At 50.6% G+C, this 27,756-nt stretch overlaps 2 protein-coding genes and 1 long non-coding RNA gene across 4 annotated transcripts in view; 1 reads left to right on the top strand and 2 right to left on the bottom strand.

The window, feature by feature from the left end:
• The window catches only part of PHRF1 (PHD and ring finger domains 1), a 29,356-nt gene extending 19,179 nt beyond the window's left edge, over positions 1–10,177 (bottom strand). Inside the window, exons 1-5 of one of the 2 annotated variants that reach the window (XM_041421088.1) lie at positions 10,050–10,177; positions 4,099–4,312; positions 3,655–3,777; positions 1,890–2,122; positions 237–320 (exon numbers count right to left, since the gene is read on the bottom strand). In XM_041421088.1, coding sequence (XP_041277022.1) covers positions 237–320; positions 1,890–2,122; positions 3,655–3,777; positions 4,099–4,189 — 531 coding nt within the window. In that variant the 5' untranslated portion in view covers positions 4,190–4,312; positions 10,050–10,177. Of the gene's footprint in view, positions 1–236; positions 321–1,889; positions 2,123–3,654; positions 3,778–4,098; positions 4,313–8,873; positions 9,375–10,049 lie in introns of those variants that run through there. The other variant, XM_041421089.1, reaches the window with a different exon arrangement.
• A 3,308-nt stretch (positions 10,178–13,485) lies between these two features.
• On the top strand, positions 13,486–18,057 carry LOC121344858. The gene is made up of 3 exons (XR_005953888.1): positions 13,486–13,908; positions 15,483–15,650; positions 16,629–18,057. It is a non-coding gene; the product is annotated as an uncharacterized LOC121344858 (long non-coding RNA).
• Positions 18,058–19,464: 1,407 nt separating this feature from the next.
• The window catches only part of RASSF7 (Ras association domain family member 7), a 57,387-nt gene continuing 49,095 nt past the window's right edge, over positions 19,465–27,756 (bottom strand). Inside the window, exons 2-6 of the mRNA XM_041421132.1 lie at positions 24,382–24,535; positions 23,286–24,190; positions 22,147–22,315; positions 21,387–21,497; positions 19,465–20,664 (exon numbers count right to left, since the gene is read on the bottom strand). Coding sequence (XP_041277066.1) covers positions 20,633–20,664; positions 21,387–21,497; positions 22,147–22,315; positions 23,286–24,190; positions 24,382–24,484 — 1,320 coding nt within the window. The 5' untranslated portion in view covers positions 24,485–24,535 and the 3' untranslated portion in view covers positions 19,465–20,632. The remainder of the gene's footprint in view (positions 20,665–21,386; positions 21,498–22,146; positions 22,316–23,285; positions 24,191–24,381; positions 24,536–27,756) is intronic.

Genomic DNA, 27,756 nt, shown 5'->3' with positions numbered 1-27,756 from the left:
CAGTTATAAAAAACACCCTTTTTCTGCCACCACAAATGATGCCACAACACAGTATTGCAGAAAGTAAGGTGAAGGAGGAAGAAAAATCATCACAGCTCTTTAAAAGGCAAAATCAAAATAAGAAAAAAAGAATTTGTTCAGATAGCAAGCATTACATAAACACCCTACAAGTGTAAACTTTTGAATAACAATGTTGTGCCAAATGGCCTGGTTGTTTGCTACAGTAAAAGGCTTACCTTTTTTAAGATTTTACCACCAAAACGTGCCCGAATGTTAATGTAATTAAAGAGGATTCGATCCACTGGACAGGAGTTTGCATTCTAGGAAAAAAAATAAGTTTCCCAATACAGTTAATAAGTGCATCACTTTATTCAATTCTTAAAAAGTAATCTTAAATTATTAATGTAATAAGCATTAAATTAATGTAGTAGTCATTTTAACAGCTATTGATCTTGACATTTTAAATACTTAAAACTGACTTATCTGGTTTACAAACAACATGTTGTATTAAACATGCATTTTTAGAGAAGCATTTATTTTACTGAAGCAATTTAATTATTATTCAATTGCCAAAGCAACATCGAAGTTCTTCCAAACATTACTTTGAAATAGGGCTCATGTTCTAAGGCATTTACTTTCCTTTGGACAAATGAGCAACTAGAAATGGTTTAAAAATATATTTAAAAAATTTAATCACCACTGCTACTCCTGCATGCACTGTAAATTTTGTTGTAATTCTCACCCTGGATTATGACTATGACAGGGAACTCTGACTGAAAACTGAATTCAGAGCAAGCTGCTGATTGTCAGCATTCTTTTACAACTTTTCTATGCTTAGATGTTCAGGGTTGCAACAGATCCCAATCCAATGGTACCAGTACAGAATTCAAGAAAATATAAAGACAGATATACAGAGAAATACATGTGTATATATATATATATATATATATACACAAGCATAGAGAAAAATTAGTATCTCAACTTGAAAAAACAAAATAACTGTAGATGCCTACAAACACACTTGATTGTGACCTTACAGCTTGCAGAGAACAGAACAAATCAGGATGGGTACAAGAAAAACAGATCCAAACTTCAAACATGAATCCTGCCAAACAGAGTCTCGGGATCTCCTCTGGTCGAGATGACCCCAAGGTGTGTTAAAAGTCTCTTTTCCCCAACCCAGCTGTTGAAGAAGGAGTCAGAAGTCTTCAGCTGTCATTCTCAGGGTTGTTTATTATTTCTTATCTAAAACATTTTCTGTCTGGCCTGCTGAGATCTGTTCAGCAGGTCAGTCCGAGGCACACTGCCCTCCCATGGGGCTGGTGGTGTCTTTTATACTACAAACTACGTAGTCGATATTTGCAGTTATGTTCCAATACCTATCACCTATGTTAGACAGTGACTTTCTACTCTAAACCAATCCCAAAGTGCCACCATCACCAAGAAGATGGAGGCTAGGAAGAAGAAGGAAGAACAGGACAACGCCCAAATCCCTCCATCTTGTCCCCTAGACTCCCATAGTACAATTCTTCAAAATTCCACCTTTCACCTGTGACAACTCCTGTTATGCTGCTTAAACTTTTGTGACTTGTAATTCTTCATATAAAGTCAGTAATTTGCTCCATGGGTTAAGATCGAAATCCCAAGTGTCTTTGGCTTCCTGCCAGGGTCTCCGAGCCCATGCCAGGATTTTGAGCCATCCAGGGCACCCAGAGAGATGTCCTGGGTTCTGACAACAGAGCAGTAACCCAAGTCTGTTCAAAAGAGCTTAAGAAAGCAAATACCAGTATTACAGTGTTTTGTTCTCATTACAGCCCAACAGCATGATCACAGGGGATAGAGCAGAGCACACCAGAAAGCCACAGGACATCACAGACAAACCAGCTCACCTTCGACCACTCCACGATGCAGTCCAAGCAGAAGTAATGGGAGCAGTTCTCAGGAGTCCCAACAGCCTGATCCCTAAATGTGTTGAGGCAAATGGGGCAGTTTTCACCATCCTCATCGGAGGAGATGCTCACTCCGTTCAAGTGTGGCTCTGATTTCACAGAATCAGTCATTCCTTCCATAGTGGCCTCACTTTCTTCCTCCTCTTCTCCCTCCTCCTCATCATCTTCACAATCTTAAGAAGTGAGAGATAAAAACCGGCTTGTGTGTGCTGCAGGGCTTCAGCAATGAGGGCAGAGGGGGTGGGCAGGACAGGGTTCAGTTCACAGAAAATTCCAAGTAAGCTTATTTTATGAGGCTGCAGGGGTCAAGCACAGTCTCCCCAGTTTAAAGAAATAATTTTTGCTGCTTTCTTACTTCCTAAATCCCTTCACTAAAAAGCAATAGATTACGCTGGTGAAGAATAAAGCCCGATAATGTAAGTAGTCTTAAAAGAGATTAAAAGCACAGACACCAGAAAAGCAAAAGATTATCTAAACAAGACAGTTAAGATATGTTAGGCTAGCACTGAACAATGAAGAAGTTATTAATAAAGTTACCATGTATCCAACTTTTATTTTTTAAGACATTCCAGAAGAAAAGCAGCAGCAACACACTCTACTGCAGAACAGCTAATGAAAGATTTCACCAGTAAAATATGATTTTGTGAGCCAAGAGATCTAAGTGCCTCAGAGACCACTTAAAGAAGCTTGATTTTGAGTAAAATTAAACACCCAGCACACACTGTTGAAAGGTATTTTTATTTTTAGTACAAAATACAAAGTGTTAGTCTTTCCCTAAAACCTGAGAATTAAGCTGGTATTTTCAAGAAGCAACAAAAAGTACCTAAAACCCTACTCACTTTGAGGGAGGACTGGGGATGGTTGTTTTTAGGCTGCCTTTTTTTTTCTTAATGGGAATGGGACCCATGTCAGGACTGGGGATGGTTGTTTTTAGGCTGCCTTTTTTTTTAATTAATGAGAATGGGACCCATGTATTTTCTACTGAATTCTCGTGTCTGGACATAACAGCCAATATACTGAATGATGGATTAATAAAGCTTTTTGGCACCTGGCATGAATTTTTTAGTCTGTGTTTGAATCAGTCTAACTAGTAACTTGGAAAACTGTGCTCTTGCCTTCTCAACAAGCTTTAGATCTGATAAAATCTATTTTTGTCTATCCAAGTATTAATTTGAGCGCAGCAGTTACAGAAGTACATGTATCTCCAGAGTATGTTTTCAGTAAAATTAACAAATTCAAATAATACTCACACTCCTTTTTCAAACAAAAATTAGTCATGTCGTCTTCCATCCTCCCTGGGTATTACAGCAATAATTTATTTCCAGAATTCCCCATCACAGCATTCACTTTAGAGCCCCATGCCAAAGCAAATTAACAAACATGCTTTTCATAAGTGAAAAAATAGCATGAGCCATTGCTGCAACTTTGACTTTTTTTCCTCCTCATGCTGGGGCAGAGTTCATTCCTGCTGACTACAATTCCACTGCTTTGGGTAGCAGATAGTCTTCAAACATGCAAATGTTTTAAAAGCTTAGAAATTGGGCACTATTACTTGTTTGCTTATTACTGTAGGATTTTGGCACTGGCCCGACAGAGCAGCATCTGTGGATTTACATTTCATTGTTAGTTTCTGGAGGAGCAGCCTTCATCTCACTCTTCCTCAGTTATTAAAAAATGCCTGTTAAGGCACATGAACAGACTTTACCTTCTGTTTCTTCATCTTCACTTTCTTCCTTGTCCTCCCCACCTCCCTCTTCCTCAGTGTCATTATCTTCCTCTTCACTACCAGTATCATCTTCTGAATCCCAGCTATTTCCACCATTGCTTTCTTAAAAAGAGAACAGAAGAGAAGAGGAAATATCTATTTGAGATGGCAGAAGAGGTACCAGAACCCCTCATCAGGCCATTATGGATGAAGTAAACTCCCAGATTTCCACAGTGGTATCAAAGCTGCCCATCCGGAAAACTCCAGGGAAGCATGCCAGCGGTCTGATACACACACAAGCCACGAAGCGATCAAAACAACAGAATTGTCAGGGAAAAGGTGACAAATGGTCACAAATACATTTTTACCAGCCTTTTGAGGGTAAGTCAGTAAGTTCTGCAACCTCGAAGCAGAAAGGTGCACGTGCAGAGAGGCCGCATTTACCTGTTTCGCTGAGGAGCGCCAGACACGGCCTCTTGCCCTTTCCCAGGGCAGCGTTCCTGTTGATCAGCTCATCCTGGCTGTCATCGTCCATGGCGGGACATGGGAGCCCCTGCAGGGCGGCAGAGGCAGGGAGGGCAGGCAGCACCTACAGCGGCAGGGCGCGGAGCAGGGCGGGCAGCAGGCTGGCACAGAGCGTCCGGCGCATCCGCGGGACCTGAGGGCGACAAGGGACAGGGCTCTCCTACCCCACTGAGCAGTCTTGCCAGCCTCCATTCAGAGGTGAGCAGGTACTGCCCAGTGAGGTTTCACAGCCCTGCTGAGCTGGGTGAAAGCAGGTGCTTGTGAAAATCAGCGCAGGTGAGAGATTCAGCTTTGTCTTGGGCTCCTGGATGACAGCAAAAGGTATAAGCAGAACTCCCCACTGAAAACAGCAATAGAAAACCTACGAACAATAAATCCATCCCATGGACCAGCAACTCACTGCAAAACTGAAGGGACCAGAGGCCCTCTGAACAAAGCCTAACAGGATGACAACACGTTTTTTAAATCAAAATACTCCATCTTGCCTGATTGAAAAGAAGAATAAAGATTATGTAGTTTAGGTCCTTTATTAAAAAAAGGGCCTTTGCACAGCTCTGTCATGAAATAGAGACGTTGAAGACCCCACAACCATTATTTCATGGAAAAGATAAGACCTGATTTAGTGCATATTAATACAATCACATTAATTGCTGTGGATCAGCAAAGACTGGCAGTAAAACTGACAGATACTGGGAGATGTTGCATGATTCAAATTCATAATGACAATTAAATCTTTTAACACATAATGCTACAAAGCAATAAGGCAGACAGACCCCTGGCAAGCTTCTATAAGCAAGTAATGAAAATATATAATTAACAGACACTTAAAGCCAGTTGTCATATCTCAATATGAAAAAAAAAAAAGGATTCCTTTATAAGAGTGGTAAAGAAGTTTCAATCAGGTACTCTTCTCCCACTCTCCCTGCTCCTCATTATATATTTTGCATATTAAGAGATTTTTTTGGAACAAAACACTATGTTTTATTGAAATGCTCTCAATCTGCACCTTTGCACACTCCCTCTTTAAGCCACACAGCACAGCTTTGCACCAGAGAGCCTTAAAAATGTGGGTTCTACTAAACTAGACCAAACTACAAATTGAGTCTTCAGTGCTCAGGGAAAAAAACCCAACAAACTCAACAGAAAGAAGACTGAGCTTCAACACAACTAAGTTCCTGTAAAGATTTCTCCTAACTTCAATAAGAATCTTGCCTAAAGACAGGTTTAAACTTTTAGCTAAATTGGTAACTGTTAACATGAGTGTTTAAAAAACTGTTTAAAAACAATTTATGTTGGCTGAAAATACACAGACTCATCAAAAGCTACTCACTCGACAATGCAACCGAAAAAGATGAAGAATATGAATATTCTATGTTCATATATGAAGAAACACCCGGAATTTTTCAAGTTTCAGCAGTGCGTACCTATGAATTATTCAAACTGAAACTCAGTTATGTAATATCCTCCGAAAAGCTCAGTTAGCTACAGCAATGCAAAATTTGTGGTGACGTGACAGGCAGGTGACACAAAAAGGGAAGGACTGGCAACAGCAGTGCCCCAGCAGGGCGGTGGCAGGCACGTGTTCCATGCGTGTACTTGGATGCCGTGCAGAACCTGGGCTACTTCTCCATGGGCACCTCGTGGGAACAGAGCGGGTTCCTGGTGCCCTGGCACTGCCACACCCAGCCAGCCACGGCACTCCTGAGCCACCGAGGATGACCGAGGCCAAGCCCAGCCACGGCAAGTAAAAAACACAGATAAGCCTCTGCTTCACTATGGCCATTACCTTGGTTTCCCTGCTCTCCAGTCTTCCTTAAAGCAAAGCAATAAGCATAGGGCAGAAAAGATCACTGTTTCAAAAAATGATTCCTACGAGCCACAGCTCTGACCAACATACACCTAGCTACATTTCCAAACAGCACGCATTTCTTCACTGTAGTGGAATAAAACCACTACCCGTGGTATTTTTGCCTTGCTACCCCATGGAAAGCTATCCTTTAGGCACAGAGGCGAACAAATCAGCACTTGTGACTTGACAATCTAAACTGACATATTTATGCTGCAAATGCAAGCTTGTACTTTGCTCAGAGGCAAAGCTCCGAGTTAAAGAAAATCTGGTATTGCAGCAAACAATCAAGTCTTCAAATCCCGTCAGTGAAAAAATCTGGTTTGTGGCTAGCTGGAAACTGACAAGGAGAAACCAAGCAATGAAGAGATGAAGTGAACTTGAGATTTCTAAGCACATCACAAATATTACTTTACAAACAACCTTTTCCAAACTGGGCAGCTGCTCTTAAGAAAAAAAGAAGGAAACCGTGGTTGACTATACCCCTAATACAAGGGGCTCCTTCATTTTTTAAGAACAAGAAGAAGCATTTCCAAGTTGTTGGGTTTTTTTATGGGAGACATTCCAAACAAATTGCCACTGTGAAACACAAACACATTCATGATACACTTCAGAGAGTTCACGCACCTGTACAAAAGCTGCGTTTTCTCCAGCACTTACCATATCAGAATTTTTCAAACCCCCTGAGCCAGAACTAGCAAATATAAAATACATGGAGAGCATTTCCATTATTATGTTAACCAAGAAGTTTGGTTAAGGAGTCATTCCTCCAAGGCAAACTAAGGCAAACCTTAACTCTGCACTTCTGTAACACAAAAGGCCAGACTGCTAAAAAGCAACCAGTTATCCCTGAAGGCCATTTGACTCAGGCAACTACAGCTGCTTTTAGTTTTGGGGGTGTGAAGGACATGCCCTCATGGCAACCAACCCCTCGCTGCCAGGTCACTTGGAAAACCCCATGTTGTGCAGTCCTCTCCACACAGCCCTTCAGCTGCAAGCAGCTCTCACATGCACCAATCCTCCCTTCTGATCCCACTTTGGAAGTCCGTTCAGAGGAATTTAGGATGGAACACGGATGCAGGGTAATCTGGCCAGAGACCCCTTGTCTTGCTCTCAACACCACTGATGCTTTCAGCAATGCTCCCTCCAGTTCCTCGGGCAGGCGCCTCGCTCACTGGCACAGTGTAACTACCCAGTGTCCGGATTACAGCTTGCACTCAAGGCTGGCTGAAGGCAGGCACCGTCCTCCTCCTTAACATCCCTGTTTTCAAACTCTCATTTGAGTACCCTAAACAAACATTAAACCACAGAAGCAACGGGTGCATGGCAGGTGTTCGATCGCTTTACTCGCAGCAGCGCTCTCCCCCGCCTTGGGTTTCCTTCCCCAAGACCCAGCTCCGCAAGGCCCAGCCAGGTTTGCTGCCAGGGCTGCGTCCCTAGGGCAGCACAGGCTCTGCTGCAGGACACGCTGGAAGCCCAGGCTTTGCTACTAAGACAGAGATGCCTTAAGTCATTTTAATAGCACACTCAAAGAGCAATTATAAATACCTTCTTCAAGCTGTATTAGCAACAGGGCTTTCTGTTGGCTTCAGCAACAGAGAAGATTAAGTGCTTCCTCCAGAACAAGTGTTTATCAAACAAGCACTTCAGCAAACATTTAGCTTTTTGAACTGAAGTCCTTATGCATTACCACAGATCAGCATTTTAATGTACCTGGAGCGTGTTCCAGCGAGAAGGCGAGCGCAGGTCTCAGCCATCCAGAGGAGGCACAGCCTGCAAAGGACACCGGAGCTCCTCCTGCCCACAGAGCTCCACAACAGCGAGTGCCTCTCCCAGCCACGGGCTCTTTCCCTCCTAGCACCAGCCCATCTCCTCCTCCACCAACTTCTTAGGTAGCTTCTACATTTTTTAGGAACAGAAGAGCTACTACAGACAGCATTTACTTTCACCTGCTTGGGTAACACTCAGGATTATTCACAGGTGAAGAAAAGCTTCTCACAGAATTTACTCACAGGGTGGTTTTGAATGCTGGTCTAATTACATGGGACAGTACTGAGCCATCATGTTCTAAAGACCACTTATAACTAGATTTAAGCCTACTACATTTTCAAACATATGGGCTTTCAGTTCTCATTGGCACATCTGCTTTACTGGCTTGTTGGGGGGAGGGGTTTTGGTTGTGTTTTTTCTTGGTTTTGTTTTTTTTTTGCCCAATCAACTAAATAATTTCGTTCTCTCCGGAAAAGCAATGTCACACATCAGAAATCATTTAACTTTGTTTCCAATTTCATATGCTACATTCAAAGAAAAGAAAGTAAGAGCTGTCAAAATCATTGTGGCACCCAGCTGGAAAAAATCTGCTTATGGTGTGACTACTATCTGCCATCACCACATTCCGAAGGTAAATTAAGACAACTTGGCAGGGAAATAATTCAGATTAACAAGACACTCCTGCAGCCCAGAGTTGTGCACTGCCAATCTAGCATGCACAGGGAGCTTAAAAAAGTTCCCTAAATCTAAATTTAGATCCCTGTTTAAATTACAAAAAAAACCAAAAAAAACCCTCTTAAATACCACTAATCAGAACTGCCTATGCAATAATTTAAGTGGCAGCACCTAAGAACCCAATAGATAAGTCACAGAAAATTAATCACATCAGGTAGGTAAGGAAGTGCTTATCTGTCACCCATCCTAGCCCTGCCCTAAATTTAGCCACCCTATATTCCAGGATAAAAACTGTCCACCAAAGCTTCCCCAAGAGCTGACACTGCACTCCTTAGGGAGTTTGTAATGCAAACAAAGCAACACACAGGTTTTGCAAAAGCATTTTGAAAGTACAGCATCTTACCCAGAGGAGCAGCTAAGCATTTTGCACCTCTGTATTCAAAGCAGCAGCCAAGCTTTATGGAATTCCCAGCCTCCAATTCCTTGCAGCCACTGGCTCTGCTTCCAGCTGTGAATTAACTACTCTCCAACTCTGCACATCCTCCTCTTTCTGAAGAGGCTTCTTTTCTTAGGAAGAGTCACCCTTACTGGCGAATTTCCTTTCAGCATCAGTCTTTCACCAGTCCCATCTTTAGCTACAGCTTCCCCTGCTGTTTATAGGAATGACTGTGGGAAAAGAAAAAACCACAACAAAAACCAACAGATCCATACAAACAAGAAAACCCAAACAAAAACCTCACACACTTTTATATTCTGTGCACAGCCCTACGGAGAATGACCACCGACCTACAGGAAAGGAAATAACACCACAGACACCCCTGAAACACACCAGCAGCACACTCCGTGGGAACAGCCTGCAGGAAAACCAGTAAATGGCACTACAGAAATCCCAGCCACCCATTGTCACCAAACGTGGGCCAAGGGAAAGCACAGCGACACAACTGAGACCCTCCCGGTGAGCACAGCTCCCTCAAGGCAAAGTTAAGACTAAGCGTGGCCTTGTGATAAGCTAATAAACGATTAAAAAAAAAAAAAAAAAGAAAGCAAGCTTGCAGGCAGCTCCTGGTTTGTACTCGTCAGCCGAGCTGGCTGAAACAGCGGACAACTTCTGCAACACCGGTGTGCACAAACCCTGGGAACGGCTGGGAACAGGGAGAAGGGACGGGGCAAAGGGAGAGAGCCGACACAACACGCCGGCAACATTCGGGGTTTTGTGTAGCACCCTTGCTATATTCACACATGCTCTCGGTACGTTTATTTAGGTGTTTGCCGCAGCAAAGGCAGCTGGATGGCTCCCAAGCCTTGGTGCTCCCGGGCCCTTCTGCATCCAGCGGGACGCTCCCATGGGAATGCGGGAGCACCGGGGCCAGCCCGACCGGGGGCTGCCCTCCCGCGGAGGCGTCTCCCGCCGGAGAACAACGCAATAATCAGGCTGGCGTCGCTGCCGTTTATGGGAGCGACACCAAAGAGCGACCGGGGCAGTTCCCCGCCGGGGCGGGGGTCGGCCGCTCTGCCAACTCCCACGGCCCGGCCCGGCCCCCGCACCCCCCGCGCAGGCCCCGCCCGCCCGGGCACTCACCGAGGAGCGGCCCCGCGCTCACATGGCGGCCAGCAGCCGCCCGCCGCCCGCTCACAGCCCGGACCCCGCGGCCGCCGCGGCCCCGGAAGCGCTGTGGAAACACTGGCGGGTCACGGGGCGGCAGCGGGCGGAACCACCGCTCCTGCGGCGGGGGGGCGGGGCGAACCATTCGAACGGGGGGGGGCGGGATGAACCATTGCGGAGGGGGCGCGCGGGCCGTACCACTGCGGAGCCGCGGGAGGAGCGGGCCGCACCGCTCGGTCCCCGCGCGCAGCGCCGGTCCCGCTCCGGGCGCTTCCGGCCGCTCCAGGGAAACAGGGTTGGCAGGGATGGCCGCATCCCTCCGCCGGCGCCTCCAGGCTTTGTGGGGGGAAAGCGGCGAGCAAAGGCCACCGTGCTGCGAGGCCAGCGCGGGGCTGCGCTCGCGGGACGCTCCGTTCCGCGCCTCTCGGGGCTGGGAGCATCCTCGCGCAGCCCGGTCCGGTCCGTGCGGTCCGTGAGCACACGGATCAGCGCTGGATACCTCTCGCAGACCGCTGCGGTTTTTTTTCCCCTCTAACTGCTGTCGGCTGGGCCCGACCCAAATGTTCCCGTGGCGCTGGGTGAGCGCACGCACGTAGAGGAGGAAGGGCTGGCTTCGCGCTGTTCCGTGCGGCTCGGCCCGGGCTGTCCTCGGCTGTCCGCCGGCGAGGGGAGCGCAGCCCAGGCTCCGCTTGCAGGCGGACGTGACCCAGCGCTAACGTGCGTGTCCTCGCAGACACTCGGGGCATTGTCAGCAATCAGCCGGGTACCGGGGAGAGAACGAGCTCCTTTTCCAGAGAACACAGAGCGGGACAAAACCTGTGCCAGCCCTGCTGCTGCCTGCCTGCTCGAGGCCTGAAAGAGGGGCGAAGCGGGCAGGACCAGGGCGGAACCCCTGGCGATGCCCCAGCCGGTGGGCACGCACTGCCTCGTGTTGGAAATCTCGCTGGCAAGATCTGCGCTGCAGAGAGGCAACTTCTTATTTGCACCTCAGCTCACGCGGGGTTTGCCAGCCTCCAGGAATGAGACTGGGGGCATGTTCCCCCATTTGGATTCCTCCCCGAGCCCATGGGCGCAGCACCGAGGCGGGCACGGAGGGCAGCCCGTGACGCTCTCCCGCCATCCGCGAATGCGCTTCCCTGTCACTGCACACACACATCGTGGCTCTGGCACCGCCGCGGGGACTGCAAGCCAGCTGGGAACAAAGGGAAGAGCTGCAGGGCTGGCATAAGCGGGAGCTCTCCCCGCAACAGCACCGGCCGTGTCAGCAGGACATTTCATCCCAGAGATTAAGGGCTGAGCCACGAACTTGTTTGGAGCTGGAGGGGAGCGGGGGCTGAGGCAAACCCAGCAGCGCTGTAGCGAAGCCCTTGGGCCCAGGGCCTTGCCAATAGTAACCATCCCGTGGGCCGGGCGGTCTCGCCGTTGCTTTAAACACTCGGACGGTGGCACCTCCAGAGCGAGGGCTCGGTACACCCTTGGCTCGGGCTGCAGGAGAGCGCTTGGCCCCCAGCAGCGCATGCTGTGCCCGCCGTGCGCCCGGCTGGCTGCGCGCCGCCCTGCTCCGTGCTGCGCGCTTTAACACCGCGGCCAGGGAGCTCCGGGCAGCAGCCAGAGCTGGCAGCCAGCTGTGCAAGCGCCGCTTCAAAACACACTCAGTCCCTGTGTGCTTGCAGTCAGGAGAAGGATTGAAGGATTTTTTTTTTTTTTAAGTAAAACCTGGAATGTATAGTACTGCCTAGAAGAAGAGGGACTTGGTGGAGCACAGGAGCCAGTGGCACGTGTGTCCCTGTAGAGCAGCTGGCAGAAGCAGCAGTGCTGCTAGGGAGGTGTCAGGGCAGTACCCAGCCATGTTACTTCCCACAAAAATACCTGTTTTATAAAAATGAGTATTTTCCATGGCTGTGCCTTCTTTTGTGTTGGCTCATGCCCGGAGGGTGGAGGGGTCGGTGTGCTCCGCAGACGATTTCTCTCCAATCCAGGCACCAGCCTTGTGCTGGGGAAGATGTAAAATACGTGACTTTTCCCCTAGGGCTGCTGGGTGAAAACAAAAAACCCCCACACAGCATGCACACAAAATGACAACAGAGACAGCCTGTCATTGTGCGGGCTGTCACGCAGAAGAGGGGCTGTCCCCCCATCCCCCCTCCACACCGGCAATGGGAGAGCAGAGCCACGGATGAGTGTTAAAGCGCTCCAGCAGAACATGGAAGGAAATCCTTTCGATGTGGAATTGCCACCGGCTATCAGGGAACCCGCGCTGGGGTTTGCTTCCAAATCTTGCTCCAGATTGCAAAACACCCGTCGGAGCCGGGACAGCTGATGCCGAGGGAATTTTCAGAAGGGATGTAGAGCTCGTGCCTTTTGCCGGACAGCGTGCATTGTCAGTTCGCCAGGGATGAGGCGTGTGGCTGCTGTTTGGCCCCATCCGCACCCGAAGTGTTTTGTCTTGCCCAAGCAGTCTGAATGAACCGGGGGTCACAACAATCGTGCCCGCTCCCCCGGGCGCGCTCTGCTTTCCGATCTGTTCGATCTGTTCGAGGAGGGCGAGTGTGTAATTGCATTGTCAGTTCGCCAGGGATGAGGCGTGTGGCTGCTGTTTGGTCAGCGGCCCCATCCGCACCCGAAGTGTTTTGTCTTGCCCAAGCAGTCTGAATGAACCGGGGGTCACAACAATCGTGCCCGCTCCCCCGTGCTCTGCTTTCGATCTGTTCGAGGAGGGCGTGTGTGTGACTTCGGGCAGATGGGAGCCAGCCTGCAGACTCGACGCCTGGCTCTCTGAATCTCCAAACAAGACTTTTCCCACTACGGGACGTCGCTGCGCCCATCCATAAAGCGCTGTCTTTGGTGCTTGGCAAATCCTCCTTGAGGTGCACTAAAATTTTCAGCATTCCAGCTGTTTGCTTGGCTGCGGCTTGTAGAGTGATGGGCGGGAGCGAGCTCACCCCATGAGATGAGCACTGTTACACTGAGGATGTACAGAAAACCTCCAACTGCACGTCCCTTTTTTTTGGGAAGTTGCTGGAAGCAGACTCCCGGGGCCGAGGGAGCACCTCCACCCCCTGGCCCTGCGAGGGGCACTCGGGTTCGCCACACGCCCAACCCAACGGAGAACAGCGGAGGGGGGAAAACATACAAAAAACTAATGTGACACCGTGACATTTGATGCAGCGAAAGGAGAGGCGGCGGTGGCGGGGGCGGCCGGGGACATCCCGGCTCTCCCCCCGCCCCTGCCCCGTCCCTCCCGCACCGCCTACGTGCGCCCCGACACTGCCCTGATGGCACGGCCCCGCCGGGCCGTACCATGGGCCGGGCTCCGGCGGGGGCGGAAAGGGGACGGAGGGGAAAGGGGGAGACGAGTGGCGGGGCCATGGGGGTCCAGTGGGGAAGGGGCTCCTCGCGGGCGGCGGCGGGAAGTTGGCGGCGGCGGCGGCGGCGGGAGCGCAGGTGAGCGGCGGCCGCGCCGGGAGGGATCCCGCGTTCCGGAGCTGCGGGGCGCCGCCGACCCCGGGGCCGCACGGGCCAGCCTGTCCCGGGGGTGGGAGCGCGGAGCTGCAGCTCCACGCGCCGCGGAGCCCGGGCACGGCGCGGCTCCCCCCTCCCGCGCCCCATCCTTCGCGCTGCCCGGTGTCGCCCATGCTGCAGACGGGCCCCGCCGCCCCCCCGTCACCCTCCAGGAGCAGGTGAGCCACTGACTAACGCACATTGTGCTCTCGGCGACTCCACTGTGCGTGTGACAGCGGCTAACCTGCTCCTCGGACATCACTGTGCGGCCGCCTCGCCTCCCCGGACCCGCGCCTCGAAGCCTCGACGCCCTCCTGCCCTCTCGGCCAGCCAGGTGAGGGGCTCCGGCGTGCCAGGGAGTCGGCTCCCCCATCCGTCGCCACTGTCCTGCCTCCAGCGGTTCCCACGCTCGGCTCTGCGGACCCCCGAGGCGCTCGCTGTGCCCCAGCATCGGCCGCAGTCGGGGAGCGGGGAAAGGTTGAACGCTCCTGCGGCGGGCTCGGTGTGTCCGGCGGGAGCGGAGATGGAGGGAACGGGCCGCGTCGGCGTGTGGGTGCGGATAGTTGGTGGTAAAGTTGTTCAGGAGGGATGGCGTGCCCCGCTCTGTTCTCTTGCTCTTCTCCAAAGTAAATAAGTGCTAGCGGACTCCGTACCAAGTTAGAGACGCATCATCCCGGCCGGTGACGTCTTGAGACCCGGTCCGTGACTAACCGAACTGCTATTGCCAAGGGTGTGTTAACAGAAGAAACTCTGCCTAGTATTGCCCTGGATGAGTCACATTTAAAGAGAGACTCTCTAGTCTGTTAAAGGAAAAGCAGAAATGAGCCTCACTTTCCTTTTTTGTTGCTGGTTTTTTTTCCATCCCACCCCTCACCTTTGCTGGTTGTTTACTTCATCTTGTGCCAGGGCTCCGTTGGCATCCCGGCCCTGGCTGGGCATTTGCAGAGCTGCCTTGCCCAATGTGCTGTGATGTCACGCAGGGGACTCTGACTTCATGGCCCCGAGGAACAGGAAGGCGAGCCAGGCAGGGACTTTTCCAGCCACCCACGGTGGCTGTCACTAAAAACGGAGGAAGTGACGAAGCAGATGGCTTCTCCTACAAAGTTATCTCTTGTGATTTTTCGGCTGGTGAAGAAGCTGGGTAGTCGAGTGTATTTTCTGAAGAGCAGCACAGCTTCATTGTCAGCTGAAGTTCCTAATAAGCAGCTAGGATTCACCACAGCTGCTGAGGTCCCTGGAAGGGCTCAGGTATTCCCCCTGTTCCTGGGGCTGCTCTCGTGTAGCCCTGGGCTGTTGTAAAGGCTTGGTCTGAAGGAACTGGCAGTGCTCTGGTCAATAAGTAGTTAATTGCACAGAAGGCAGAGCAAGGTCCTCTGTTGGTAAAGTGTCTCTCTGAGAAGTTTTGCCTGTCCCTATCTCTCCTTCATGCTCTTATCATTTCTGCCTCTGGGTCCCAGAGGAACATATTCTCTTCACAAGAAAACTCAGCTCCCTCTGTGCTCTGTGTTTCCGTAGTGCTCAAACAGAGAAGATGGGAAACCGACCAAAGTTATCCAAGATGCTTTCATGTTTGTTCAGAAGCCGAATGGGCCTTTTTTTTTTTTTAACGGAGACAGGGTTGGGGGGCAGACAAGTTTGCAGCTGTCTCAGCCCTGGATTGCTTTTTCCTTCCCTAACTGCACCTACAGCATCTTCCCACTGCTGGTCCCGAGCATGCAGGAGCACGGTGTAGCCACACAGAGAACGGGAGCGAGGGAAACCTGGTGCAAAATCCTTGTGTGTACAAGTGTGTCTGAGAGCTGAAACTGAAGGCCACAGTCCCCCTGCCACCCCATTTTATAGGTGACCATGCAAGTAACAAACCTGTGTCTGGAAATAAAGGTGCTTTGTTTCTCTTTGAATGAACAGCCCTGCATTTGGGACTGTGCTGGCTGCTGAGTTAACCCCGGGAGATGCCGCTGGCAGGAGCAGCTCTGCAGGTCGCCTGGCAAGGCCTGTCCCAGTTCCCATGAGCAGCACTATGGTGTGAATGCTTCCGACTTCCTGCTACCGATGGACCCATCCTGTTCAGCTCCAGTAAGCAAAAGGAAGGGCTTGAAGTGAAGTTGGTTTGGCTTTGCCTTTTTCGTGTGTATCTCCAGTAAGTGGGGGGAGCATCCAGATCAGTTCCTGTTTTTAACATTCTTCTGGCATGATTCAAAACTAACCTGCTGTGCTGTCACCTGAAGTCTTCAATAAATGTGCAAAACCAGTGTTTGAGTGCTGATTACTGTAATCCAGGGCATCAGACCAGGTGAAGAGGAAAGCTGTGCCTTCTCAGTGATGTGTCTGATTGCACTGCATGCCTGGTTCCTTCCATCTCTTATTTTGCCTCTGTGGCCAGTGAAGGTGGCTTGAAAAGGAGAGCAGAAGGGTGTGACATGGTTGTCCCTCAAGCAGAAAGCCCAGCATCAGCCCTTCTGTCCTGGCCTAGCTGCAGGGTGCTCCTGAGTGATGAGAAAATACACCAGGGCTGTGATGCCCCTTGATTTCATGTTTTTCAGTAGCTAACAAAGAGATTTGTAAGATGGTACTTAGCTTGGTTAGAAGAGTAGTTGTGTGCTTTCACTCCAAACTGTGAGATTTTTGGTGAGAGGCAGGGGAGTGTCTTACACGTGGGGAAGATGCTGAATTTCAGGCCTGTTGAGCTGAAGGGACTCTTTGTGCTCTTCAAAGATTTTGTTCTTGTTTCAGCTCTTCCTGAAGGGAAGGGAAACAGGCCTTACCCTTCAAGCACCACACTAAGAAGTGTCTGTTGTGTTCTATCCATAACATGTCCCAGTGTCAGGTGAGCCCCACCGAAGGCACAAGCTGCTCTGTGAGGAATAGAAGGAGTACATGAATTGTTTAAGAGGAAGCCTGTTAGTTAAATGCAAGCAGGGACTTATATAATACATCCTAAAAAAAAAAAAGAAAACTCTGCTGGCAGGAGGTTCCATTGGGAGAGAAACTTGCTCATCCATAAACAAGAAAATTTCCCAGCCTCCTCCAGTGCTTTATGATTTTTTTTTCCAGGGCAAGGTAGAATGCAGTCTGCACTCTGAGACGGAGAAAGAAAAATCATCATAGGAGAGCAGACAATGTTCCCTGCATGGACACACACGCCAGTTCAAACAGCTCTTCTCCATCTGCAGTGAACTATGCTGGGAGAAGCTGTGCAGCCAGGAGCAAGCAGCAGAGCATCTGTACACCACTTGGGGAGCAAAACCAACAGGCATTTTCTCCTCCAGACATTCACACCTTTCCTTATGTAACTGGTGCTGAAGTGTGTGCTTTAAAAGCTGCTTGCCAAATCCAGGGGCTGGGAGGCAGCACAAATGCTTCTAGCACTCTAGATGAAATTGAGGGGGAAAAAAACCCCAAACCCAAACACCCAGGAACTTGTACAAATACGTAACTGCAACTTGGGGATGGTTCAAGTGTCTACAGCAGTGTTATCCTGAAGAAACTGCACTGGCCTGGAGCAGTGCTGGCACCCAGACCACCATCTGATGAGGATGGTGAGGAGCTCACTGTCCAGGATAGAGGGGTGAGGAGCTGGGGGCCATTTTTCTTACACAATAGTAAAAAAACAAAAACCAAAAAATCTAAAAAAAAAAAAAAAAAAAAAAACCACATAGTGCAGCCAGGAAAAGGGTGCCAGGGAGGCTGGAGGTGGCTGAAATACTCTTCTGAATGGTGCCTTGTGCTGGCAGAACCTGCAGATTTATTAAAAAAAAAAAAGCCAACAAAAATGCAGGACTGCTCACTAGTGAAAAACAGGTACATCCTTCACTTTGTGATTTTTTGGGTGGCACTAGAGCTAGCCAGGAGAAGCATCTGAGGAGAGAGAAGCTCTGAAGTCCATTCCTGCCCACTCCAGGGAAGGAAGAAGCTGCCCACAGTGCCTGAGGGACATGGGGACACGAGTCCCTGCGCAGCCAGGCACAGCATCCTCGAGCCACCCTGCATGCTGGGATCCCTGCCTTGCCCACGAGCCAGTTGTTCCCTCTCCAGTACGCGCCGTACGCAGGGCTTTTGGTTTGTTTTTTAAGGGAAAAAACAATAATTTATTTGCTTTGTTTTAATCTCATAACAATGGGTAATGGTAATTTCTTCCTACCACTCTGTAGTGGCCTAGAAAAGGACAGCATCATCTCCACTGTAGCAAGAAGGCTTGTCCCAGGGCATAAAATTTTAATTAGGAACAATCACGCAGCCTTGAAATGGGAATTGCGAGCAGCAAAAAAAGTCAAACCATCAATAAAATATTCAATGGCAGAAATGTATTATTGACACAGACTTTAGAGCAGCTAAAAGCGGGAAGGCGGGGGAGCGGGTATTGAGCCTCGCTGCGTTAAATAACAGCGGGGCCCCGCCCGCCCGGCCGGCACAGGCCCCCCGAGCCGGCAGGAATATAGGTCACCCTCGGTGGGGAGCTCCCCAGGTAACACAGGAGTTTGATTACCACCTCTGCCCCACGTGCACCACAGCAGGGAGAGAGTAATCAAAGCAGTTCATTACCTCGTGAAACACTGCTGGCCTAGGCAGCAGCTGGGTGATGGTGGGTAGGTCACAAAATGAAGAAAATCTGCAAAGAGCCAGTCTTGAGCTGCAAAGAGTTAGCCCCTGGTCACAGTCCTCTCACTAGTCCCATGCCTGGTTATCAGTGGGGGACACAATTGATTTACTCTGTCTCCCACCCATGCAACAGTTCCAAATCCCACATGCCAGCCAAGGGGCATCAGCTGAAGGACCAAATCTGCTGTGATATATATTTTAAATCCTTATTTTCCACACCCTCCCACACCTCCTTCTAGGAAAGACTGGTGCTGGTTTGGCATGTTATGATTATGACTGAACCGACAAAACTGATAAATAATATATAATTGTAACAGAGGTGAAAAAATCCCCTAGACATTCAAATTAATTTTCTGCCCCCATGTGAAAGTACCATAGGTGATGACCCTTTTCCTGTTTATTTTGCAGAAGGCAAGGCTACAAATGTAACCCAAAAAATGAAAGATCCAGTTTTAAACCTGAAGAGGTCAGTTTTTTGGGATACGTAAAGGATGTCCCGTGACACACTGAAATCTGGCCATGTCCAAGGCAAGTGGGTTTTCTAAAACTGCTTTTCCTTCCGCTCCCCAAGCAGCACTGAAATGCTCTTTACAATGTCCATCACCCACTTCTTAGCAAGGCAGAATCTTTAAAAGCAAGAGTCCAAAAAAAAAAGGACATGAAGCCCAAAAAGCAAACAAGCAGGGAGAAACCAAATGCAGCTGCATGGAACAAACACATTTTTAACTAGTTTTCCTTAAGATACACGATTTAAGGAGGAGGGTGAGGAGGAGCTTGAAAAGCAACCCACCCAAAAAGCCCCAATTCAAAAAAGGCAGCTTTGAAACTGCATCTCCCCACTGTGGCAGCTCTCCAGTCATAACCTAAGACACAGCAGTACCAGTGGATCTCCCAAAAAACCAAACTTTAATCCTTTAATATTACTTGATCAGCCTGCTGGGCTGTGGTGGCACCTAGAAAATCAGCTTTGAGAAGGGAAGATGTCCCCAGGGACAAGAGCCAAGCAGAAGCTCAGGGGAGATGGTGATGGACAGCAAGAGCTGACATTCCTGGCTGCTGTTATCCAGGTGCAGACAAAGGGGCTTGGAGGCAAATAGGAAATTTCCCCTTACCTGGCTCATGTCTGCAGCTGGTGCCACCCCCTTTGCCTCCTGTCCTAAAATGCTCTGAGCTGCTGCTGTGCATTATTAAAATGTTGCCATGTTTCATCCCAGAGATGGCTGCATCTCACTGGAGACATCCCCTGGTTGTAAAGCACTTCACGATTAAAAAAAAAAGGGAAAAAAAAAAAAGAAAAGAGCACTGTGTGCATAGGAGTCAGTCGGTTATAAAATACTCACAGCTTTAATTCGGCAAATAGAAAGAGATGGCTTGGAAATGGAAGAGGCAGCTGCGGGGTGCGCAAAGCGCTCGGACGCGTCCGTCAGGCGCCGGCAGGGACGGCTCACCCTGGCCACAACAGCACACTCACACTCGCTTTGCTCAAATCCTTTCCCAAAGATTTATTGAAAATTGCATCTGCGGCGCACAGGATTTACATTCGCACAGGGGAAGCGGGGTTTTACGGGGAACGCTGTGCCCAAGTCACATTTTTCGCGTATGACACGTTGAAAACAGGCTCAGGGATCTCCCAGACAAACTCATCCCCTCCCCAAACCGCTTTGGTTTTGCAATTAAAATACAAGGTGACCCACCGCAACAGATGAACAGAATGGTAACTACTGGCCATCGAGTTAAAAAAATTAAAAGTATCAGGGAAATGTCACCAAGAGTATTTTGGTCCTGTTCCCCACTCACACCACCACCAGGGAAGGGCTCATTCTGCAATTTTTTACTTTAAAAATAAGTTGAAAGATTAAATGAATTTAAGAAAAACAACTCCTGCTGTGTGCTTCCTTGAAGCATGGTCTGTGGCACCATAGAAAGTGGTTTCTCCTACAGGTTTCTTATAATATGCACAAAAAAAAGACAGGCCAGAAATTTGTCTTAAAACTGCTTTGGGCCTCCCCTGCCACCAGTGAAGAGGCTGTTTGTCATGGCCCCACTTGCAGTGACGAGTTGATGTAAAATCTGTTAACTTGCTCCATCCAGGTGAGCCTCCACGTGGGTCTCCACTGCAGCTTCGCTCCCCTAGTCAAAGGAGCAATGACTTTTCCAAATGCATGATGGATCTTTTCAGGAGGCTATGCAGAATGGGTGCACTGCTGTTTTCTGTTCAATATAGAAACTGCTTAAAAAAAAAATAGAAGGGAGTAGTTTTCATCCTCAGGGGAGGCAGGTTGCTTTGTGAGATCAGTCTCTAGTTTTACTTTACAGTCTGTAAAAATATTCTGTCTGGCCATCCACATCCATTCACAATATAAAGCAGTAAAAAAAATATAAAATATATATATATATAATATGGTTTATTTATACAGTTACACTTTGAAGGCAATTGATTTTCCACTGCCTGGGCCCTTCTACCTCCAGATGCTCTGCCTGGTTGATACAACTGCAAGACAAGAGAAAAAAAAAAAACACCTGAGCAATCCCACCATGGTGGGTGAGCACTTGCAAAAAGGAGAGTGGAAAACAGGATGTACGTGAGCATAAAGCCTGGACCAGGAGATGGGAATGCGGTTGCTGCAGTGTCCTGAAGGATGGGTGGATGTATTGGGCTGTGTGGAGGATGGCAACAGGGTTTTGCTGAGGTAAAAGTGGCACGGGTGGGAGTAGGATGCCAGGGTGGAGGCAGCATCACCACAGCAGGTAGGTGTCCCTACCACAGCTCTCTTTTGCTGCACCCAAAAAACAGGTGCAAGGGGACAAAAGAGTCACGGGGGGTAGAAAAGGTTTTGGCATGAACTGGTCACTAAGATGGAATAAAAGTAGCTCTTGTAAAAGACAGGAGGCAAGTCCTCCTCATCCTAACTGAGCAAGATCTTAACCCTGGGGGATACAGAGTGGCAGGACAGGGGATGAGAACCATCCTCCACAGCTCCTGGCAGGGCAGAGAGCCAGGCTGCCAGTGTGTGAGCCCCTGGCAGCACAGCAGAGACTGCCGGAGTGTGAGCTTTGCGCTTCCTAATGGCATCTATAAATAGCTCTGGCCTCCCACCACAGCACACGCTTGCTCTCTGCAGCCCATTTTGGGCAGCAAAAGCCTCTCCCCTCTTCCCACCCATCCTCTGCAGAGCGGCTCACCCTCCCGGGGCCCCGCTGGGACATACGCACCCTCGGGGTTCAGGCTGGACACCAGGGGCTCCGGCAGGGTCCTGGGATGGCCGAGGAGCTGCTTGGTGCTGACCTGGGGAGGCAAGTCTGTACCAGCGGTGGGAGAAAAACCTACAGGATGGGGAAAAACATCCAGCTCAGGCAGGGCTCAAGCCTCCCAGGCTTGCTGGGCACAGCCACTGCAGTGCCGCAGGGCAGTCATGTCACCCGCTCCGGGTGCTCCAGAGGAGAAATGACCAGGTTCCTTTCCATGAGAACCCCCCCTGCTGCCTCCTCTCATGGCTGTGAGGATGCAGACAAGGCCCTGGACACCACCCTTCCCTCGCCAAACACAGAAAGGTCATTTGTGGCCAGAGGATGTCCCCACCAGCCCACAGCCCCCGGGGACTGATGCTGGCCTTCAGCCACCTGCCTTCTGCTGCAGCCGCTGTGGTGACATGAGCAAGGCAGTAAAGGAAACCTCCCCGCAGCCACCTCGGCCCCAAAAAGCAGCAATGCAGGATCTGACTCCCGTGCATGTCTACGAGCAGCCCCCAGGCTTCAATGGGGAGGAGGAAGGAGCCCCAGGGGTGACAAATCTCTGAAACCCCATGGAGTGCTGAGCAAGTGCCACGCCAGCACACAAACCCCCACCTGCCTAATCTCGGTGCCCAGGGGAGAACTGGTCAGCTTTGGGGCTGACCCCTCAGAGAGGAGGCAGGGAGCGGGCAGGGGTCCCGCGGAGCAGCCCCCGCGGCCGAGCCAGCGGCAGCGTGCTGACCTCCGTTTCTCCGGTAGGCTGGCAGCTCGCACGGGCTCGGCTCTGGCTGGGCGTCCTCCTCGGACCTGGCCTGCAGGACGGTCACCGTGGCCCCCGTCTGCTGAATAAACTGCTGCAAATTACACTGCCTCAGCTCCTTATTTAACTCCTCCAGCTCTTGGGTCTGGGCCTGCAAAACACACACCGAGGGGGGGACAGGGTGAGCCGCATGTTCCCCCCGTGCCCCAAGCCAGCCGGCAATCATCCGCTGGGGCTGCTCCCCTGGCGGTGCCAGCAGAGGGAACCTCAGGGCTACTGAGGTTCAGCCGCCCCTCTCTGAGCGCCTGCAGGAAGGGAGGTGCCCAGGCAACGGGGACGAGGAAGACGCTGGTGTGGGAACAGCCCTGCTCTGCTGCATCTCCACAAGAGGGTGCGAGCAGCCATCAAACGGCGGCCGCCGCCGCGCTGGGAGATGCCAAATGCAAATGAGATGCTCAAGGAAAGATGCTGAAAGCATGGACAGCCTGGGGAAGGCTTGGCTGGAAAAAAGCTTCCCCATTTTGCTCCAAAGGGGACATGGTGGGTAGAAGGTGGGAATCATGCAGCCCCTTGGCCCCTGATGCTGGGAGGCTGCAACAGGAGAGCTGGGGGTACATCACAGCTCATCCCCAGAGCTGCCATCTCCACACTGCGCAACCCCCCACCATGAATCCAAGCCCTGCATGGTCAAAAGACCTTGTGCACAGGCACCACAGGAGATCTGTGCTATGCCCTTTGTGATTCCTTCATCCAAGATGACATCGGCCCTTGTGCCAATGCCACCAACCCCACACGTAGACCGCTTGCTCCAGCACTATTGCCTGTGTTGGAGCGAGGTGATGCTGTGCTCCCGGAGCACCAGTCAGAAGAAGCATTAGCCCAGACATAGCTTGCACAGAGAGCAACTGGTGTGGGACCCCGTGCCAGTGGGGCATGGGTGGTGGTGTCCCTCTGTCAGTGATCACTGCTGCTGAGAGCTGTGCACCCAGTCCCAAGTTCACTGGGCAGGTGGAGTAACCAACCCCACGCAACCCATTGGTCTAATGTGTCTGGAAAGCTGGTCCCACCCCCTCCCGAAGGTCTTACCATCCCATGGGGTGGCTCAACCCAGTCCTATCTACCTGCAGGTTCTTTTCAGCTTCCTCCAGGGCCTTCTCCACGCTGGCCAGGTTGCTCTCCAGCTGGGTGCCTTGCTTGACCTTGGCTTCCAGGTCCCTTTTCATTTTGGTGGCCATGTCCTCCAGCTCTATGGGGCTGGGCATAGAGATCTCCTTCCCCCTCTTGGCCCTCTCAGCCATCTCCCATTGGATCTCCTCCTGCAGGGCTTCAGTCCGGACACTCAGCTCATAGATCCTCTGGGTGTACTCCTCCAGGCTGGCCCGCAGGCTCCTAACCCGCTCCTGTCGCTCCCGCTCGCACTCCTTTTCCAGCCGGAGCTCACTCTGCCAAAACTCCTCCTCACCCAGCTCCGTCTCGTTCCTCCGCACCACTTGCTCCAGATAGAGGATCTCATTCTCCTGGCCAGCAAGCCGGCTGCGCTCCCAGAGCCGTAGGTCCATTTCTAGGGTGTCCCCATGGGCCTCCAAGGAATGCAGCTGCTCCTGCTGCTGCAGCACTCTCCTAAAAAGCTCCTCCTTGGAGGGCTGGACAACACCACCACCCTCCAAGTCTAGCCCATCCCGTGTTTGGTGCCTCCATCGGCCCACGGTGAACAGGTCGCTGGAGCCTGTAGGACCCAGGCTGAAGGTCATGGATTTTTTTGGCTCCCTAGAACGGGGCCCATCTATGCTGGTGAGCCTGGGCTTGATGGGCAAGCTGGCCCGGATGAACGTCCTCTCGGGAGCTTGGGGAGCGCCCTCCGAGGAGGGCCGCTCGGCCATGCTGGGGCCTGTCCGCCGCAGGATGAACTGCACGTCGTTGGCATACTGCCCACACTTGGCCAGCGACTCCAAGGGACACTCCAGCGGCAGCAGCTGCCGCTCCTTCTCCCGCAGCTTCTGCACCAGCACATAGCGGCCCGTCTGACCTGCCGGGAGGAGGCGAGCACATCAGATCGGGAAAGCAGAGGCCAGCAGGGGTGTGCTGAGGCTGCTGCCCCACAGGCAGTGCTGGTGGCATCCCCACCACCACAGAGCAAGACCTCCACCCACCCAAGGACTCCTCTTCCCAGGAAGAGCCTGCAGATGGGGCACCCCCTGGCAGATGGAGATGGCTCACCGATGGCCCGTGCCAGGGCGATGACCACTTCTTGGCAGGTGGTTTGCTCCGACACTCCACACACGACCCTCTGGATCCCATCCACCCAGACCTTCAGCTCCATCCCCACAGCTGCCGGGCCTCAGGTGCTCTGGGTCATTGCAGGACAGGCTGCCTGTGGGGAGAAAAGAAATCAGGTTTCCATCCCAAGCCACCAACAAGGAGTACAAGACATTTTAAAAGCAGTGTGTCATTAAATCAACATCCCATGGGGTGAATCCTAGACCAAGAAGATGTTCACAGCCACCCTGTGCACAGATTGAACTTTTGCTGATGTTATTAAATGCTGATATTCATCTGCAAAGGAATTTTTTTTCTTTTTGTCATGTCTGGACAGTGGGTCCAAATCTTCCTGTGGTGGGAAATGATGAGGTTTGTGTGCCTGCGTGGTGCCCAAAAGACGCCCGGGTTATTTCTGCTGTGAGCACAGACTTTTAATGGGTTTACTGGAATTTCACTGCAATTTCTCTGGAAATTTGACAGAGCGGCACTGAGGGATTTTTCTAAACAACATTGGAAAAGGCAGATGAACTGCTGGCTGCCTGCTTTTGCAATGATATAGAGGGAAGGTGCAGATAATGCACATTTTAATCTTTTCATATTTACATCCATCTCAATTTATCAGAGAGAGATTAAGAAATTAAAACAAAGCCTGTCTCTGAAGAAAAACATGACCAAAGTTAGGGTTTGGGAGGGGTAGCCAGGTATAAACACCCATGACAAAGCCCAGGCTCTAACCAACACTGGGCCCAGCTCAACTCCCATCCAGCAGGTACTACTACCATAAAACAACACCTCTTAGCCTGGGCACACCCAACTCCTGTCTCTTCCAGCAGCTCAACAACTGCAACTGGCATAAATTAAAAAAAATTAAGCACAAGCTATAAAGAACTCAAATATTTGAGCTTACAGTGTTTCCAAACACCATGCAAAGATATATCTATTTTCCCTGATATAACACTGGTTTTGACAGTATCAGTCTTGTCTGGAAGCCCTGGATGGAGTAAAACACAATAAATTTTCAGGCCCTCCATCCAGGGGGATCACAAAATGCTTTCCCAGCTTCACCTGGCTGGTCACAACCCCTCCCACTGCTCCAGCTATCCCAAGTTTCCAGCCAGGCTGTAAGAAAGCTTGACCTTAGGTTAAACTCCACTTCTTCATTATTTTTTGTTGCCTACTTGAGTAATCAAAGGGAGGGCTTGAAGGGTCCTGTCTCCAGTGATGAGGAATTTTAATCATGGCGTGAGAAAGGCAAGGAGAAGCCAAGGAAGACACGGCTTCGTGAGGACATTCTGCGCAGGTGCTGGGTCCTGCTGGTGCCACCTCCCTGCCCACCTCCAAAACATGGGCACGGAGCAGCCGTCACAAATACCTCAGCGCTGAGCTCATGTTTGCCTTGGCTGAGCCGACCGGGGAAAACCGTGGGGTGAAGGACACCTTGGGTTCAGCCCACCTCTCTGTAAGACCCAAACCACTAAAATTTGCAAGACATAAACTTCAAACTGCGTTTTGGCACCACTCCCCAGTCTTGTGTATTCAAGGCTGCAACTGTCCCCCGGCATGGAGCAAAGTCCAGGTGCCACTGCGGCACCACCCAAATCACCCTGAAAAACTGTTGTTCGCTGTTGTTCACCACCCCCCAACCTCCCCCTCAGAGCACCCTAACACCAAAACCAGAGTACAACACATCCCATAGAGCACTTCCTACACCGCCCTTCCCTGGCCAGGGACCAAGCTAGTCTCAAATCCGACTTCTTGTACCACAACCCAGTATATGGGGGCCAGGAGCTTAAGAATAAACAAGAAAAATAACCCAGCTCGTTGAGTCCCACCAAACAGTCTCACCTTGCTGGCAGAATCCAGGGGCTGCCGAGCGCTGTGGAGCAGGATGGCTGCCGGCACACGGGTCCCGGGCACCTGTCCGGGTTCAAACCAGGCTCCAACCTCTGGCCCCGCCTTGGCCGCCGCTCCAGGCAATCATTTACCAGCAGCCCGGTGAGCGGCACAGCGCTGCCAAAAAGCTGGGAAACAGGCAGCCAGCTTTGCTGCTCATGTGAGAGAAACCCTCCAAAAAAGCAGCCAGGGTATAAGCCCCACCACATTCTTCACCACTCCAAAATCCAATGGATTTTATTGCTTCCTTAGATCCTTGCAAGCACTGGGGGTCCTTGCTGTAATCTCTGCGGGGTTTGGGAGTTGTCTCCAGCTTGCAGCCAGATACAGGATGTTATCTATCCCCTTGAAGGGGACTGAGGGCTGCTCCTTTCCCTGCCTGCCCTCCCCCTGCCTTCTGGGAAGGATCAGCTCCCACTTAAAACCACTCACTGCCCCTCTTCCCCCAAATCCCTGGCCTCAGGAGGGAGCTGACAGAATGAAGGTTCACCCTTATCTGAGGGGACCTGCAATGCTCTCTGATCCCCTCAGTTCCTGCTTGGGAGGGACATCACAGGCTGTACTCAGCATCTCATCCCCAATACTCCACCATGACAGCATCACCCTAGTTAAAAAAACCAAAACAACACCATAAAACCCCACCAGGCAATAAACCTAAAAACATTCACCTTGCCCCAAGCACCAGCTTTGCTGTAACCCACTCAGTTCTTTACCATCACTCAAACCACAGAAGCTGGGGGTGAGTCTCATCGCCCCACTTGTAAATAGACACCCCTCTTAATGGGGTTCTCTGCTGACCCCCTATATTAATAGTGGGTGGCTTCATTACACCACCAGGTAGGAGAAATAATGGGCTTTTTTTGGGGCAAGAATTATTTTTCTTGGGGAAGAGTAGCTTCTCAGCAGAAGGCGGGTTTCCAGCTGCCTCTGTTTGTATTTGTCCCAGGAGGTCACTTTGATCATAAACCAGAAGTGCAGGGAGCTGCCAGGCCCTGCCCCAAAACAGCACCAGGGAAGCCAGCAGGTGCTGTGAGTGCCAGGACACATGACTGCTGTTCCCAAAGGCCACTCATTTTATTCCAAATAATTTTTATTGGAAGCTGATTAACAAAATGACTAATTTTCTGTTCCCTTTCCCCATGTGATGGGTCCTAAAATTGAGGGTAGGGATGATTCATGCCATGACTTCAACAGATTTCCTGACTGGAAGTCAGAATTTCAAATGCTGACACTAAAAAAAATATATTTATTTAGAATTAAAAATCTCAGATCCTGCAGCTTTATTTTGATTTCTGGCACTGCTGTCTCCCAGCCTCCCAGAAACTGTCAGGCTAAAGGAAGTGGAGATGAAGGAGTATTTCTGCACGTGCAGAAGGATGCACATCTTGCTCCTGCTAAATACCATCCTGATGGCTGCTGGGACTCACAAGGGTTTGGTGA

Source organism: Onychostruthus taczanowskii, unplaced genomic scaffold (genome assembly GCF_017590055.1).
Source record: "Onychostruthus taczanowskii isolate IOZ18803 unplaced genomic scaffold, ASM1759005v1 scaffold69, whole genome shotgun sequence".
NCBI lineage: Eukaryota > Metazoa > Chordata > Aves > Passeriformes > Passeridae > Onychostruthus > Onychostruthus taczanowskii.
Note: the sequence above shows the minus strand (reverse complement) of the source record. Positions and strands in the feature narration are given on the sequence as shown.